The sequence below is a fragment of the Crocuta crocuta genome, unplaced genomic scaffold (genome assembly GCF_008692635.1).
Source record: "Crocuta crocuta isolate KB4526 unplaced genomic scaffold, BGI_CrCroc_1.0 scaffold233, whole genome shotgun sequence".
NCBI classification, from domain to species: domain Eukaryota; kingdom Metazoa; phylum Chordata; class Mammalia; order Carnivora; family Hyaenidae; genus Crocuta; species Crocuta crocuta.
In genome coordinates this window covers 5,659,162-5,675,700 of record NW_027529526.1, presented here as the reverse complement: position 1 = coordinate 5,675,700, position 16,539 = coordinate 5,659,162, and the positions used below count along the sequence as shown (strand labels likewise).

At 38.5% G+C, this 16,539-nt stretch overlaps 1 protein-coding gene across 1 annotated transcript; it reads right to left on the bottom strand.

Moving 5' to 3' along the window:
• Nucleotides 1-1,481: 1,481 nt before the first annotated feature.
• On the bottom strand, nt 1,482-14,051 carry PSMA1 (proteasome 20S subunit alpha 1). Its single transcript, XM_077761152.1, has 10 exons — nt 13,965-14,051; nt 12,650-12,694; nt 12,039-12,140; nt 11,815-11,918; nt 9,477-9,565; nt 8,603-8,673; nt 8,298-8,427; nt 7,038-7,117; nt 3,808-3,918; nt 1,482-1,849 (listed from the first exon to the last, which is right to left on the bottom strand). Exons 1-10 carry the CDS (start codon nt 13,965-13,967, stop codon nt 1,793-1,795), a joined length of 792 nt encoding a protein of 263 aa, XP_077617278.1. The 5' UTR covers nt 13,968-14,051; the 3' UTR covers nt 1,482-1,792.
• Nucleotides 14,052-16,539: the final 2,488 nt, after the last annotated feature.

Below are 16,539 nucleotides of genomic sequence, written 5' to 3'. Positions count from 1 at the left end.
GCGGTTCGTGGGTTCGAGCCCACGTCAGGCTCTGTGCTGACTGCCAGCTCAGAGCCTGGAGCCTATTTCAGAGTCTGTGATTCCCTCTCTCTCTGACCCTCCCCTGCTCACGCTGTCTCTCTCTCTCTCCTAGAAATAAAAAAATTTAAAAAAATTGCCTCTGAAGTACCATCCAGATCACGTTTTTTTCCCACCCGAGCACCAGTCAAGTAATTGATTTACATTTCGGAACAGGTACAAAATGATACACATATATGTTAACATAAACAACAGAATCACTCAAGACAGAGGCTCACACAATGATAGGCACAGAAGAATACCTGCCTGAGGCTTTAAAGAGCAGGTTATGAAATCTCCCACTTATGTTGCCTCCTGCAAACTATACCAGCTATTGAGTCTGAAGGCAGGTAGGAGAACTCCCTCTTGTTCACTCTGTGTTTGTGAAAGTTGCATGTGCTTAATACAACTCTATTGTAGGTCAAATGGCCACATGGGTACTTGTGGTCATATCCCAAGCTCAAATGGCAGACTCCTGGGGCTACTTTCAGAACAGAGACCCAACACCTCACACACATTTCTATATTTAGTCAGGTCTTTCTCTCAACAAGGTTGCCAGAAAGCACCTAGCACTTTCCCTTCAAGAGGCAAGAGATTTAAATCTACTAAAGCTTTGAAAGTTTTGGGTGATCTGGAAAAAAAGTAAAGTAACAATTTATGAATTTTAGCATGTGCAAATTTTCACATAAATTCTCCCATTTAACCTTCACACTAATTCTCCAAAGGATTTCCTTAAAACAGGGCTAAGTAACTTGCCCAAAGACAATGGTTAACTAATTAGCAGAATTAGGTCTAAAATCCAAATTCCCTATCTACAATGAACTGCTCCTTTCTAGAAAGATAGGAATCTCAGGAAATGAAAAACTCCTCTAGGCTTCTTAGCAGCAAGATGTTGGACTGTTTTGTAAATCAGACTTCCTCAAATTTCATTTTGCATGGCCTAAGATAAAAAGTTTTCTGCAACATCTACACTGCTCACAAAAAATAACGGGAAAGCAACCTAAAGCTTACAATGGTGTGGGGCTGGGCAGGATAAGAGGAAATGATGGTTTGGGATTAAAATTTCCCTTTGTTATTTCTGCAGGAAGTTCCCTACACTGAGACCAGAGCTATCACTACTGCCATCTGCTGGTTGGAAAGAAAAAACATTCCTTTGTTGATCTTGCTACTACAGTTGTTGTGAAGTGAGGTTTCTTAGGTTTTAGTAAGAATCTCTAGGGTTGAACCTTGAAAGTTGTATTCTGAACCAAATCTCCATAGCCAGTCTGTGCACAGGAAATTGGTATAAAGCTGTGAGAGATAAGAGGTATTACTTTCCCCCATCACTAAACATAAGGCAATTTAATTTGGCAAACATGACAGATGATCAGTTGTGATCTCATACTATTTACAATCAAAGTTACTTAGAAAACAAAAACCCAATATACCAGCAGGTGAAACAATTTTATTTCACAGTTGTCTTTAAAACCACAAAGACACTATGTTCTTCATATAAAAACATTAGTACAGATAACTATACTTTCTAGAAAATGATTATATAGACCCTCTCAAAGAAAAATGCATACCATCATATGGTTTCAGAGAAGTGGCTTGGGAAAAACACATCTGGACTGATTCTTAAAACATACCATAAGACCACCCTGCATCTTTTGGTTCAAAGTATAGATTATTGTCATCAGTACGTGCTCCTGAATTCTTACATATTTGATAATACACATATAGACTGGCTTATGGCTTAATGTTCCATCGGTTCATCAGCCTTTTCTGCAGGTTCATCAGCAGGTTGAGCAGGCTGTAAGGGGAAGAAAAAACAAAACAGGTTAAAAAAAAAAATCACTTGACCAATATATACTTCTTATCACACATATTACAGTATGAAAGAATTTATGAGGGGTGCCTAGGTGGCTCAGTCGGTTAAGCGTCTGACTTCAGCTCAGGTCATGATCTTACAGTTTGTGGGTTTGAGCCCCGCATCAGCCTCTGTGCTGACTGCCAGCTCAGAGCCTGGAGCCTGTTTCAGACTCTGTATCTCCCTCTCTCTCTGACCCTCCCCTGCTCATCCTGTCTCTCTTTCTCTCAGAAATAAATAAAACATGAAAAAAAATTTAAAAAGAAAGAATTTATGAGAAAAAGGGGTTAGGAAATATTTTGGATATACAATTTTAGTTCACTGTCTTGTTAAAATTTCTGAACAAAGGTGTTTGTTTTTTTTTTAAACAGACATAATTTTATAGGTCTGAAAACCCAAGGATCGTTGAGCAATTCCAGCATTTTGTCATATTTTGTCTTGCTTAGGAATAAAGGCCTTCCTTTTATTATCACTACTAGCATTAAAATATAATCAGTACATTTTAGACATTCTCTTCCTCTTTAGCAATAACAAACAGAGTGAAAACATCATCAAACTGACCAGCTGTGTGGAACTCACAGCATTCTCCCCAACAGTGCTGGTGCTTACCAACAAGTTTATATATAATGCAAATCTTGCTCCTCCCAATAGTACCAACAATATCCTCTCCAAGGCGAAAAAAATTCACACTGTAGAAAAAAGTGTCTCTCCAGGACACTTTATTTTCAATTATACAACTATCAAATAAGTATCTACAAATAGCCAATGTGTATTCTAAATATCTAACAAAAAAGACCAGCATTTCCTGATCCTTTTCTCAATATTTGTGAAGAGCCAACTTAGTTTCCAAAGGTCCTCAATGAACTTTCCCTTAGTCCTCACTCCTACAGACTCATGGCTGGCCCTATGACTTGCTTTAACCAACAGAATGTGCAAAACTGATGCTGTACCACTCCTGAGCCTCAGCCTTTCAGAAGGTCTGGCAGCTTCTACTATGGAGCTTTTGAACTTCTGCAAGCTGAGCCGCTACTGCTGAAGAAACCCTGGTGAAGAGAGGCTCTGAGAGGACACAGCCATCCTAGCACAGGTCTCAGCCTTCTAACTGTCCCTCTAAAATATACCAAGAGAATCCACATAAAGATGTGTAAGGGGAAGCTTGGGTGGCTCCCTCAGTTAAGTGTCCAACTCCTGATTTCGGCTCAGGTCATGATCTCGTGGTTCACTAGACTGAGCAGAGCTCTGCTCTGACAGTGTGGAGCCTACTTGGGAGTCTCTCCCTCTCTCTCTGCCTCTTCCTCGTTTTGTGTTCTCTCTCTCAAAAATAAATAAAATAAACATTAAAAAAAAAAAAAAAAAGGGAGGGGGTGCCCAGGTGGCTCAGATGGTCAAGCATCCAACTTCGGCTTGGGTCATGATCTTGTATGGTTCATGGGTTCTGGCCCCCACATGGGGCTCTGTGCTGACAGCTCAGAGCTTGGAGCCTGCTTCAGATTTCTGTGTCTCCTCGTCTGTCTTTGCCCCTCCCCTACTTGCACTCTGTCCCTCTCAAAAATAAATATTTAAAAAAAAAAAAGATGTGTGAGTAGAGCCATCTTGGATGTCCCAGCCCCACTGCTTCAACTGACTGCAACACAAAAGGCCTTAAATAAGACTAGCAAAAGAATTATTTAGCCAGTCAACCAGAGCAATGTGAAAAATAGCCAACATATAACCAGATCATCAACCCTTTTTTGCTTATGGAGATCACTGCTTCCTCAGTATTTCAGTTCTAAGTTCTCCTACTGCCATTTGAATTTCGAGCCTGAGTAATTAAAGACAAAAATGGTAGGTTTACACAGTTGTGGTAGGAACAGCAGCTTATGACAAAACTAAAGTCTCTGGTGTTATGATGAGTTATATACCTGTGCCTTTCTTTGTGGTCTTTCTTCAAGACCTTCCAGGAATGGAGATACGTCATCATCATCATAAATCGTAAACTCCAAGTCTTTACCAACAATTCCAATGGAAACATTCTGATGGGGAAAAAAGTAAAATTTAAAAATCAAGAGAATTTAAGTTGGAAATATGTTTATGGTTAAATGTTGGGTGAAAAAAAGAATAAAAGTTTATATACCACTTAAATAAGACTTGAAAAACAACTGTAGAGAAAAAAAGGAAGAAAACTGTAGACTCTTGTTAACTTGCAGATTTCATATTTTGTTAATCACGAGTAACCCCAAAGGTCTATGCCACCAAGAAATTTGCAAGTTGGCTCATACTGAGAATGTGCTGCAGACCAGTGTAATGGAGCAAGCCATTTAGCTAGGCAGTAAGCCCAACTCCTAAGAAACAATCAGGTTTGTTTCTTGTTTAAGAGATGATGGTTTTTAACAAGGAAAGAGAGTAAGTATTGGGTTCTAAAGTGTTGAAGTTGGTGAGCTCCTGAAACTAAGTTCTACATGTTGAAATTAAAGACCAATTCTTAAAATGCTCAGCGAATGCTATCCACTGTAAAATTAAAATTTTAGTGAAAATTTGAGGTATAAGGATATATAGGTCTTCTCTCAATGATTTCACTGAAGCATTCTCTATGATTCAGTAAAAATATGAAATCAGAAACCCAGATACCTGAGCAAACTTTTCCAAATTGTAAATGTCAACAGTTAACTATAAACCCAAATTTTAAAAGATAGTCATCTTGGAGTGATAGCATTATGGGCATTTTAAATAAATAAGAATAATATATATTTTAATGCATATTTAAAAAATATTTTTATGATATGAAAAATTATTTTAACGATTATCAGGCTATAAATTCTTCACATACATATTAAATAATAATTATCCAATCACTGTAACAAAATGAATTTATAAAATGCTGACTGATATCACTCTGGTTAATGACTGTTAACCACAAGGAGGCCCTCAGTTGAACTGGCATTGTACTATATGGGTCCCTAGATCATTCAATCTCTTCTCCTGGACATCTTTTTAACATTTTCCATTCTCACTTCACTGAAAAAACAGACGCAATTAAAAGAGAATGTTCACAAGCTCCTATGGTATCCATTTTCTTGTATCTATATCCCTAGATTCTCTCCCTTGCTGTTAGTATTAATGAATCGTCCAATTTCCTAACATCTATATCCTTTCCACCTGTGTACTATTTTAAGGATATTGGTCTAGCAGTTTTTCCTCATATTCCTCCTACATAAATGTTTCCCTTTACAGTGGATTATTCTATAACCATGGACCAAACATGCTATAATTTCTCTCACCTTAATGAAAGAAACCCAAACAAAAAACTTCCCTAAATTCTTTTCTAGCCACCATCCATTTCTCTGACCATGCAAAAGAGAAGTCTCCATGGAGGTGCCTCCAACTCCTCTTTGCCCATTCTCTACTGATTCATTCCTTTCAGGCTTTTGGCTCACCATTCCAATGAAACTGTCTAGTCAAGTTCCCCATGACATCATTGCTAATATAATGATTAATTCTCACTCCACATCTCCCTTGATGTATTACCAATTTTTTGTTCTCTCCTCCTTGAAATGGTTTCTTCATTTGTTTTCAAGAATATCTCACTTTCCAAGTTTTCCTCCTATATCCTGGTCGTCTTTCTTAGTCCCTTTTTGCTGATACTTACCTTCTAATCTCTAAAGTTTAGAGTCCCCCGGCCCAGACCTCAAACCTCTTGTGAAACTATGATTCCTTTAGTAGTGTCATCCAATCCAAACTCAAAAATGCCATTTCTACATAAAGACGCCAAAATTATAAGTGTAGACTAGACCATTCTCCACCAAACTTCAGTGGAGACACATCTGATAAACGCTTACTTATTATTTTTTAATTAAGTAAGCTCTACATCCAACTCTGAGATCAAGAGTCACATGTTCCACTGACTAGGCCAGCCAGGGCCCCAATAACTGCTTGTTCTCTATCTCCAATGGGCAATGGGCATTTCAAGTTTTATTAAGTCCTAAGCTAACTGCCTTATCTTCCACAACTCCTACCCTGAAACCTGTCCCTTCCACTGTCTTATCCATCTCAGTAAACCTAAATCTCTCCTTACTCTATCAGGCTCAAAATTTTGAAAACAACATTTTTTGTTGTTCTCACACACTCACAACCAATTTGTTAGCAAACATTTTTAGCTCTAGTTTCAAAACCTACCCCAAACTGAACCACTTACCCTTCTCTCCAACTCCACGGCTCTGCTCTAATTCACCACAAGCTATCATCTGCATTATCTTAACAGTTTTACAACTATTTTCACCCATGTTGCCCACTACACTCTGTTCTCAAAATGGCAATGAGAATCACGGTTTTAAAACCTAAATCAAATCATGGTATTCTTCTGTTCAAACTCTAACGGCCCATTCAGAATAAAATTCAAAGTACCTACAATGGTTTGTACATTATCTGACTTTATTCCTTCTCTTCCTCTTAATCACTGACTCCAACACTACTGGTCGCCTTGCCTCAACTACAAGGAATGTCCTGGACTCAAGGCCCCTATACTTGTATTCCCTGGATTAATCTTGCTCTAGATGTCTGAGTGGCTCACTCACTCAACTCCTTTAGATATTTTCCTCAAATTTCACTTTCTCAGTGAGGCCATCCTTGACCACCCTATTTTAAATTTTCCTCACCACACCTCCTTCCTATACCCAGATAGTCATTCTTTCTCCTTTTAACCTGTTTTATTTTTTCTGTGGCATTTATCACCTTCTAATATATCATATACTTTACTTATGGGTATGTTTCTCCCCCAACTTGGATAGTATGTTCCACGAAGGCCAAGATGTTTGCTGTGCTTATATTCTCAATGCCTAGTGTCTGCACATGGTAGGTGCTCAATACATGTATTTGTTAATTGAGTTAATAGAAAGGTATTCTGACCTGCAGAAGCAATGAAGGACATTCTACATAAGACTTACTGGCTTTATTGCTTTACACTAAAAAGAAATGCTTAAAAATCCCTGCAAAATCAGATCACTTAGTGAATAACTTAAAGACGAAGAATGAACCAAGGCAACCATCTCTCAAATTGAAGAACTGTTAAGTATACACTCCTCTATTATTTATACTTATGAAATAAATGATTAACATGTAATGTTAAAATCTCAAATTGGAAAACATGATTATCTACCTTCGTAGTTAGGTCCTGTTCTGCAGGAAGTGTCTCTCGTAAAGCACGCAGACCATGTTTAACCAGTTCATTCAAATTACCTATATAATAAATTAACAATTATTTCTTAATTTCATCTTCATATGAGGCTACTTTTATTTATCAGGTCTACAGTCTGTTATTAATTATGGTTTTGGTCACATAACAAATATATCACCAAAAAACAGCCAAAATTTTAATGTTTAGCCATATAATCTTCTAATAATAATGAATAACATTGCTATTATTTTACTTAATGAGAGAATACATGATTTTTGTCACTAAATTTCACCTTTTTTATCCTAAATTAAATAAGAATCCTGACTCACAAATGCTACAGCTCAATGTTTCGTATAATGTATTCTATGGAATTTATTTGCTCTTTATAAAAAGTCTCCAACACTTCTGTGTGGCCAGTATTAACCCGATAGCAAAAGCAGACAAAGATATCACAAGAAAATAAAACTACAGATCAATCATCCTTATGAATACAGACACAAAAAAATGCAACAGAATATCAGCAAAATGAATCCAACAACAATTATGCTTACATAAACATTTCTATATATAGTTATATAGATTACCATTGATATAAATCATGACCAAAAGGGATTTGTCCTAGGAATGCAAAGCTAGTTTAATATTCAAAAGTCCAATAATGCAATACATCACAATAGAACGAAGGGTAAACAATCACACAAGCACCTGAAGAGATGTCCAAAAAACATGTGTTAAAGTCCAAAACCACTGTATAAGCAAAGCACTTGAAAACCTGCCCCATGATCACATCTTACATCAACACTTTACCCTTTTTTCCCATAGCTACTGGAATTTTTTGTCTATGGACTACTTATACAGAAAGTCTTTGTGGCTAAAAATAACAACAGAATCATAGAAAACTCAAAGTTGTTAACAGAACTTATAATTGGTAACCAGTACAGTGGTTCTCAACTCTGGCTGGGGCACACTTCAGACCAACTGAATCAAGACTCTTCAAGGTTGAGGACATTTGTATTTTGTTATTTGTATTTTAAAAAAGTTCCACTAGTGATTGAAACTACTATGATGGCCAGATGCGGTAAGAAACAGTATGTATGATATGAATAATAAACACTTCATGGGTTTATATAAAACAAAACAAACAAACAAAAACTCTTTCTGTAAGGATGATAGTTTTCTTCATTTAGGACACTGTTTATTCACTAGCTAAAGACTAGAGGGGACAAAACAAAAATCACTTACACTCCATAAACCCAGACATATGTCTCTCCAAGTAAGTACGAGCTGATTGAGAACGTGCTCCAATGGACATAGCTCTACAGTCAAAGTAGTTAGCAGAGGGACAGGTCTGGAAGATATGGGGGCCCATATCCTACAAATAGAAAAAATAAAAATAAATAAAAGACATATGTATACATATACATATATATACAAACATTATATACATATATATACGCATACACATAATTGTTTACTTTGAGCTAAAAATTAGAAAATTTCTACTCAGTTTTGAAAAATCATCAAAATATAATATTCTATGAACTTACATCATAACCAGCAATAAGCAGTCCAACACCATATGGTCTCCGGCCATATCGCTGCGTTGGTATCTGGGTCTCTTAAACTAGTTAAAGAAACTATTCTAATAAAGAATAAAGTACTATCTTTATTTTCAAGTTAAACATCATTAACAAAGAGCTTTGGTTTTTTGATTGTTGTATAATTCATCACAGCAAAAAGAAAATAAAAGGACCATATTTCTTTGGCCTCATACTTAAAAATGTTGGGAGGGGGCGCCTAGGTGACTCAGTCAGTTGAGCGCCCAACTTTGGCTTAGGTCATGATCTCAGGGTGAGTTTGAGCCCCACGTCGGGCTCTGTCCTGACAGCCTAAAGCCTGGAAACTGTTTCAGATTTTGTGCCCTTCTCTCTCTCTGCCCCTCCCCTAGTCGCACTCTCTCTCAAAAATAAACAAACATGAAAAAAACCTTTTTTTACAAAATATTGGGACTATCCACCAAATCTAAGAATGAGCGCTAGCAAAATGATCTCCTCTCATGTAGACAACTTCATCTGTTTTGGATAAGGGGTCAAGAATCTGAAGGGACATCTAGAGCCACCAATAAAAACTTTAAATATCCTCTTCAAATGATTCTTAATAGTTTTTCTGAAATTGGGCTTCTCTATGTCTGGAACAGGCTGATGAAAGAGCAGCCCAATCCCTTACTTAGAACACATTTTTTCCATGGTAAAACGTCCCACAATTCTAAATTTTAAACACTGTGCTATTGAAAAGTAACTAATCTTAAAGTTTTCAGAATCTTACCTATCCTATGTATTATATTCCCAATAACTAACATAAGGATTAAGTATCAAAATTCTTTAAAGTTCACATCTGTAAATGCTAACATAAAAAGGATACTGCTTCCGATTAGAGACACAAGACGAGACACAGGAAGAGGTCTGTCGAATACAAATCTGGAATCCAAACACTCCTGGCGCATAAAATTACTAAAAAAGAAACAAGAAAAATTAGTTATTTCAGAGCTATTTCAATCTAAAGTAGTCTGATTTCTTTTTCCTTTCTTCACATGGATTACATCCATATAAGGAAATCAGAAAGACATGCCACAAGGATGCATTTTTATACTAAACTCTGGGGCCACATGAGATTTAAAAAAAAAGACTAAAATACTCCTTAGCTTTAGATAAACCTGGTCTTTGAGTAGTTTAGAGAGTAGAGAAGGCTGAGCAAGAGAAAAAGAGCAAGCTCTCTTGTCTTATCCTTTCCCACTGTCAACAAGATTGTCTTAATTCTAGGTCTTAAACCAGCAAAAAGAGTAACTACTTGTTTTTCTTAAAAGCTGACTGAAATTTCCCCAATAGAGCAAACTCAAGAAACGGAATCCATACCAGCACATTGCTACATGCTCCTGCCCGTGCTGTTCCTATCCATAAGCAGTACTCTAGAGGAGACCCACATCTAACTATTAAAGAAAATGGGATAAACAACAGGGAAATAGATATACACCTTTCTTTCCATGTTGCTCTGTCCCGTTTATGTGTATGTCATGTCTGATCATCAAATGTTGACTGCGGGAACCATGCTATTTGTTCAGAACTTTTATTTCTTTTTATTTTTAAATTTTTTTAAATGTTTTATTTCTGAGAGAGAGAGAGAGAGAGCGTGAACATGGGAGGGTCAGAGAGAGAGGGAGACACAAAATCTGAAACAGGCTCCAGGATCTGAGCTGGCTGCGATTACAGAGCCCGATGCGGGGCTCGAAACCACAAACCGTGAGATCATGACCTGAGCCAAAGTCAGACACTTAACCGACTGAGACACCCAGGCGCCCCTCAGAACTTTTATTTAAGTTCATTTCCCAAGGCTATCTAAACTGCATTGCCCAATAAGGCAGGTGCCAATTACACATGACTATTAAGCACTTGAAAAGTGGCTAGCCTGAACACTATTGTGTGTATGTATTCCACTATGTAGTATTGGAAGTGCAAAATACACCTGAAACTTCTAAGACTCAGGACAAAAAACAATGCAAAATATCTCATTAAAGAAGTTTTTATATTGATTACACATTTACATGGCAATATTTTGGATAGATTGGGTTAAATGTTTGGCCACGCAACATATTTTACATTTTCAAGAGCTCACTATCTTGCCAACCTAAGAGAGCAGGGGGCTCGCTGGATAACTTGAAAATCTTCACCAGTAGCATTACTATTGGCTTTTTGTGCGTATATCCTTTCTTCCCTAATTAAATCACAGGCTTAAGAGATTAGTTTCAGCTCACTACCTTTGACCTCCTAAAACATACATTCATATACTACCTGAAAGGCACTGTGTTACCTGCTCTATATGTTAGCGTATTCAACAATAACCTTGAAAAAGAAAATACTAAAAGTTAATGGTTTAAGTAACGAGCCTCATCTCAAATACTAAGTGGTTTCAAAGCCCCAGGTCTTCACTTATATGTCTCTCAACTAGAAATGATCTCTTCTTCTCTGGACTCTCACAGAAATCTACTTGTTCCTCTCCACTTTCTACCTTGTATTATAGATACATTACTAGATTTTAAGTTCCTGGAAGATAAGATGTATGTCTGACTCTTACATACAGAATGAGTATCCAGTATCGGGCTTCGCAAAAAATAAATGTCTAATAAATACTGGCATATTAAAGAAAGCAAGGGTAGTTCCGCCCATCCTTAGAAACCAGACTAAAGTGTCAAGCCCTTCTTAGACATAACATTGTCTCAAACAATATACACTGAATTAACAAGCATTGCATTTTTACGTGACTTCTCAAAAGCTTTAATCTTAACATGGCTAATTCTAGTAGCTACTACTACAGGGACCAAGAAATGGAATACTTGGGGCGCCTGGGTAGCTCAGTTAGTTAAGCGTCTGACTTCGGCTAAGGTCATGATCTCACCGTTCGTGGGTTCGAGCCCCGCACTGGGCTCTGTACCAACAGCTAGCTCAGAGCCTGGAGCCTGTTTCAGATTCTGTGTCTCCCTCTCTCTCTGACCCTCCCCTGCTCATGTGGTCTCTCTCTCTCTTTCTCTCAGAAATAAATAGAAACATAAAAAAAAAAAAAATTGGAATACTTAGTAACTGAGCCCAAATCTACTAAGGTATTCACAATCTGAACTTCTAAACTCTTGCCAGACAACTTCCTAAAACATCATATCTGAATGAATCCAAAGGGATGTTTCTTTTGCTTTTCAAGAGATCATACTCACCATAACAGTCTAGCATCAGCAGTAAGTCCCGCAATTGAGATACCAATATGGTTGTCAACGTGAAGAATTTTTTTCTGATGCGCTGCAAGCTCTGACTGTGCTCTCTAAACAGAGACATTACAGAACATAAAAATACATTTACAATTTTATTCCTGCCACAGTGAAACTTGTATTTGACAGTTTCATTTTCTACATGAGGAAAATTTATTTACTGCTGTACTTACCTTCAGTGCAACCAGTACTGCATGGGTTTTTGATTTCAGACCAACTGTGGCTGAACCTTGTTTAACAGCTTCCATCGCATATTCAATCTGATGAATCCTGCCCTAAAGAGAAAACAACAACACATGTTAGAGTCATCTTTTAAAATCCTTATGTATACTTAAAATTGATTTAGTGGTCCCAAATCCCAGGGAGTATAGTTAAAACTCAAATGATTTTTCTTTTAAACCAGGAAACTTACTTTAATGATAAATTTAGATTTTAGATTCTAGGAATGTCTAAAATGATTATATTCCATTTTATTACAGCTTACAATTTCATGAGTTTCTAAAGCCACTTCCCAGATATAGTATAAAACATTTTTATTGTAAAACATTTTTACTGGGGCACATAGGTGGCTCAGTCGGTTGATTAAACGCCCAATGATCTCGCAGTTTGTGGGTTTGAGACCCGTGTTGGGTGCTGTGCTAACAGCTCAGAGCTTGGAGCCTGCTTCAGATTATGTGTCTCCCTCCCTCACTATCCCTCCCTTGCTCACGCTCTCTCTCTCCCTCTCAAAAATAAACATTAAAAATTTTTTTAAAAATTTAAAAAACACACACAACATTTTTACCTGAGGGCTCCAAACTGTGACATCATTATCATACTGGTTGCGAAACTGAAAGTAAAAGAAAAAAAGTCCTGTTAACTTAAGAACATGACAAATTCCAATTTTTAACAAGCTCTATCATTAAAAAATGTTCTCCCACCTGTTTCAACATTAACACCTGCTGTTAATACAAACTCACTGGAAGATTACTGCTATACTCAGTTGCAAGCAAATTCTAAATTTATCATGAGCTAGAAGGGAGGAGCAGATCTAGATAGAAACCATCTTTCCAACTTGCTATTCTACCACTGTCTGTAGAATTTCCTTTGGGTTCCATTCCCAAAGTTCATAGTGTCAACTTTCCTTCCCATCTCTCCTCAGGCTCTTCTTTATACTGGGCCCTAATAAATGGTCAAAAGCACTCTTTTTCTTTAACCTAGCTCAAATGTCTATCTTTCTAAGTCTTCTCTATTTTTCTCCCAAAATTCCAACACATACTCCCATCAGTTCTTTATCTACATTCCCTTTCTACTTTATAAGGGACGTGTCAGATTTATCTTTGAACCCTTACTGCACTTAAAAACAGTGCCTTGTACTTATAAACATTCATATTGAAGAATAAACACAAGAATGTCCTCGGGAAGTTAGATGTTAACACAAACAGCCACAGCGACAGAACCATTACTGCTTTAATGAGGGTACTGAAACAAGCCTACCAGAACAATACTGGGGGAAATAATCAGGGAGGTGAGAAAGTTGAGTGCTGGAATGCCAGACGTGAGACTGGAAGCCCCGAGCCCCAGGCTGTGACCGTGATAACACCACTTCTCTCAGCCTCGGCTGATTCACCTGTAAAACGAGGTGACTGGAAAAAGTGAATGAAAAGAACCCTTTCTGATAGAGCTGCAGGGGAGAGAAAAATCAGACGGACCCACAAGGAAAATGGACGCTGTCCTGGAACCCAAACCCAAGCCAAGTCAAGTCCTATTTCCTCCTCTGCTACACAGAGCACGAGGGGCGATCCCGAACTGCTCTGAGCTCCTCCGCTGAAGGACCTTGAGGGGCGAACTCAGCTAGCTGATCGAGGAGGTCCTGTCCCAAGCCCGGCAGAAAGCGAAACACGCCCAGGAGAAAGGCCGCTCGGACTACCCATCGCCCCTATCCCCGCCAGGCCGGAGATGCTGAATCACGGCTGGAACCCTCCCGTCGGCCGAGGATCCCATACTCCGTGGCCCCAGGCCGCTCTGAGGATGACCGAAGGGGCGGCTCGCCACCTCCCCCCTCCCCCCCGTCGGCGGATCTTTGCCGCAACCCTGCCTGAGCTCGGAATCCAACGCACCATGGTTCCGGCGCGGGTCTGGCTGCGGCCTCAAGCAGAGGTGCGGATCCAGGAGCGCGGCCGAAACTACCGCTCGGCGATCTACAGACAAGCCTTCGGGGTTTTGACGGCGGCGGCGCAGGGCAAGGCAATCTATCCCAGAGATATCGATAGGCTCCCTGGGCTACCCCACCCTCAAACTCTCAGACCCCCCCCAAGTAGGCGGGGCCTCGGAAGAAGGCGGGGCTGAGATTGGCGGGAAGTCTTGGGCCGGGAGTGTCCACGGCAGCTGAGAGCTGCGGGGCGGCCACTACAAAATCGCCCTTCTTGGATCCTCAGTGGTTATTACCTGTGTATTGCAGATTCCTTCCAGTTTCTCACCTGCTCGGCCTATACACTTGGAATCGTTCGAGACGACGCCTGCGACTCCAGATGATCCAATGTGCCGCTCGACACCTCATTCAGGGTCCACAGAGATTTGGGGTGTTGTGTGACTGGAAGAAGAGCGAGGCTGTAAGAAAGGCCACAAACTATTGGTTCGTTCGTTTGTGTCAACCACACTCTTCAAGTACCTTGTGTACACGCATTTCTTTCTACTTTGGAATCCTTTTCTCCATTCCCTGGAGAAATCATTTTTCAAGGCTCTGTTGCCATTAATCACTTTTATTAACATTATTAGTTTTCCCTGCAAGACTTTGAACTCCATGAGGGCACTAATGCCTTTCTGTGGCCTCAAAATCAAGCACGATGCTTGTTTTTTCTATATTTTGTTCAGGTCTCATCAGGTAGATTAGACCACTGAGAAAAGCTGGACATTTTCTTCTGAAACACTTATTTTCTCTGTTGAAAATTTTTGGTAAATCCCCAAAGGAAAGAGTTTAGCACAGCACTGCAAACACCTGCCCACTTACCACCTACCCTGTACTTTCTTTATAAAGTAGGAAAGATGAGTACCTAGACTGACTCAGGCAAGGTCCACATTCAAAGTTTGTTCCTTAATGATCTAAGCTTTGCAGATGAAGTAACAGACTCAGATCACTTCTGTGATTTGCTCAAGTTCAGAGCAATTTAGGATCACAGTCTTTTTATTTTTTTTAAATTGTTAATGTTTTTTAATTTATTTCTAAGAGAGAGAGAGAGAAACAGCGTGAGCAGGGGAAGGTCAGAGAGAGAGGGAGATACAGAATCTGAAACAGGCTGCAGGCTCTGAGCTAGCTGTCAGCACAGAGCCCGACTTGGGGCTCGAACCCACGAACCGTGAGATCATGACCTGAGCCAAAGTCGGACGCTTAACCAACTGAGCCACCCAGGCGCCCCAGGATCACAGTCTTTTTAAAGCTTTGGTCTTTTTAAAGCTTTTTTGGTCTTTTTTTTCCTCTGTTAAACATTTTCAGGTTAAATATGACCCCCTAGTATTCTGCATTATGAGCATATGTGATTTTTATTTACCCAAACCCCTGCTGTTTAATATCTAGGTTCCCCCCCTACTCACCAACTCATTTATGACCTGCTTGATACATATTTTTGCTTGTGTACACCAATACTTCTTTCTTTAGAATAAACTCCTAAAAATGGAATTTCAGGGTCAAATGAGATGGATTTTTCCAAAGCTTTACATAAAAAGTGCTAAACTGCCCTCCAGAAATGTTTTATCAGTTTACACTCTGCACAGTAGTATATGAAACCTCCCTGGTGGTCTAGTGGTTAGGATTTGGTGCCTTCTACAATAGTATATGAGGGTGCCCTCCTCCTTACATTCACCAATACTGGTTGCTATCATTTAAAAAATGTATATATATATTTAAATGTTTATTTGTTTTTGAGAGAGAGCTCGCATGTGAGTGGGAAAGGGGCAGAGAGAGATAGAGGGGATCAGAGGATTCAAAGCAGGCTCCATGTTGATCAGAGGATTCAAAGCAGGCTCCATGTTGACACCAAAGAGCCTGGCTCAAACTCACAAATTAACTATGAGATCATGACCTGAGCCAAAGCTGGACGCTTAACCAACTGAGCCACCCAGACGCCCCTAGTTGTTGTCATTTTAAAAAATCACTGTTAATTTAGTGGATTAAATTAACAGATTTAAATTAACAGATTGCTCTTTTGTTTCTCTAGCACCCAGCACAATGCCTAGCAGATACTAAATGCTTAATAAATATTATTTAATGAATGTTGAATGAAAAGTAACTAATTTAAAAATTGTTATATATTACATAAACACTTTGGCAATTCTTTTCTGCATATGTATATATTCACATGCTTCAAAAATATGTATAATAAATATGTAATTGTTTTGCAAATAAGATCACTAACCTGTTTTATACTACGCTTTATTTTTTTTATACTACACTTTAAAAGTTATGGCCATGTCTTCATGTTCATAAGTAATGATATATATTATTTTCAATAGTTGCATAGTATTCCATTTTGTAGAAATACAGTAATTAACTATGGGTGAACCATTAGCTTATTTCCAAGTCTTCGTTAGTATAAAAATACTATGAGTATTTTTAGAAAATTTTTTATAAAACACTCATAGTATTTTTATACATACACACATTTTGTGTACTTTCCTGATTACCTCCTTATGATGAAT

Excerpts from the sequence above, each read along its gene's own strand:
- PSMA1 (XM_077761152.1), bottom strand. Across the intron at positions 11,919-12,038 it reads CAGTACTGGTTGCACTGAAG|AGAGCACAGTCAGAGCTTGC; the intron begins GTAAGTACAGCA and ends GTCTCTGTTTAG. Across the intron at positions 7,118-8,297 it reads TATGTCTGGGTTTATGGAGT|GTAATTTGAATGAACTGGTT; the intron begins GTAAGTGATTTT and ends TTTATTATATAG.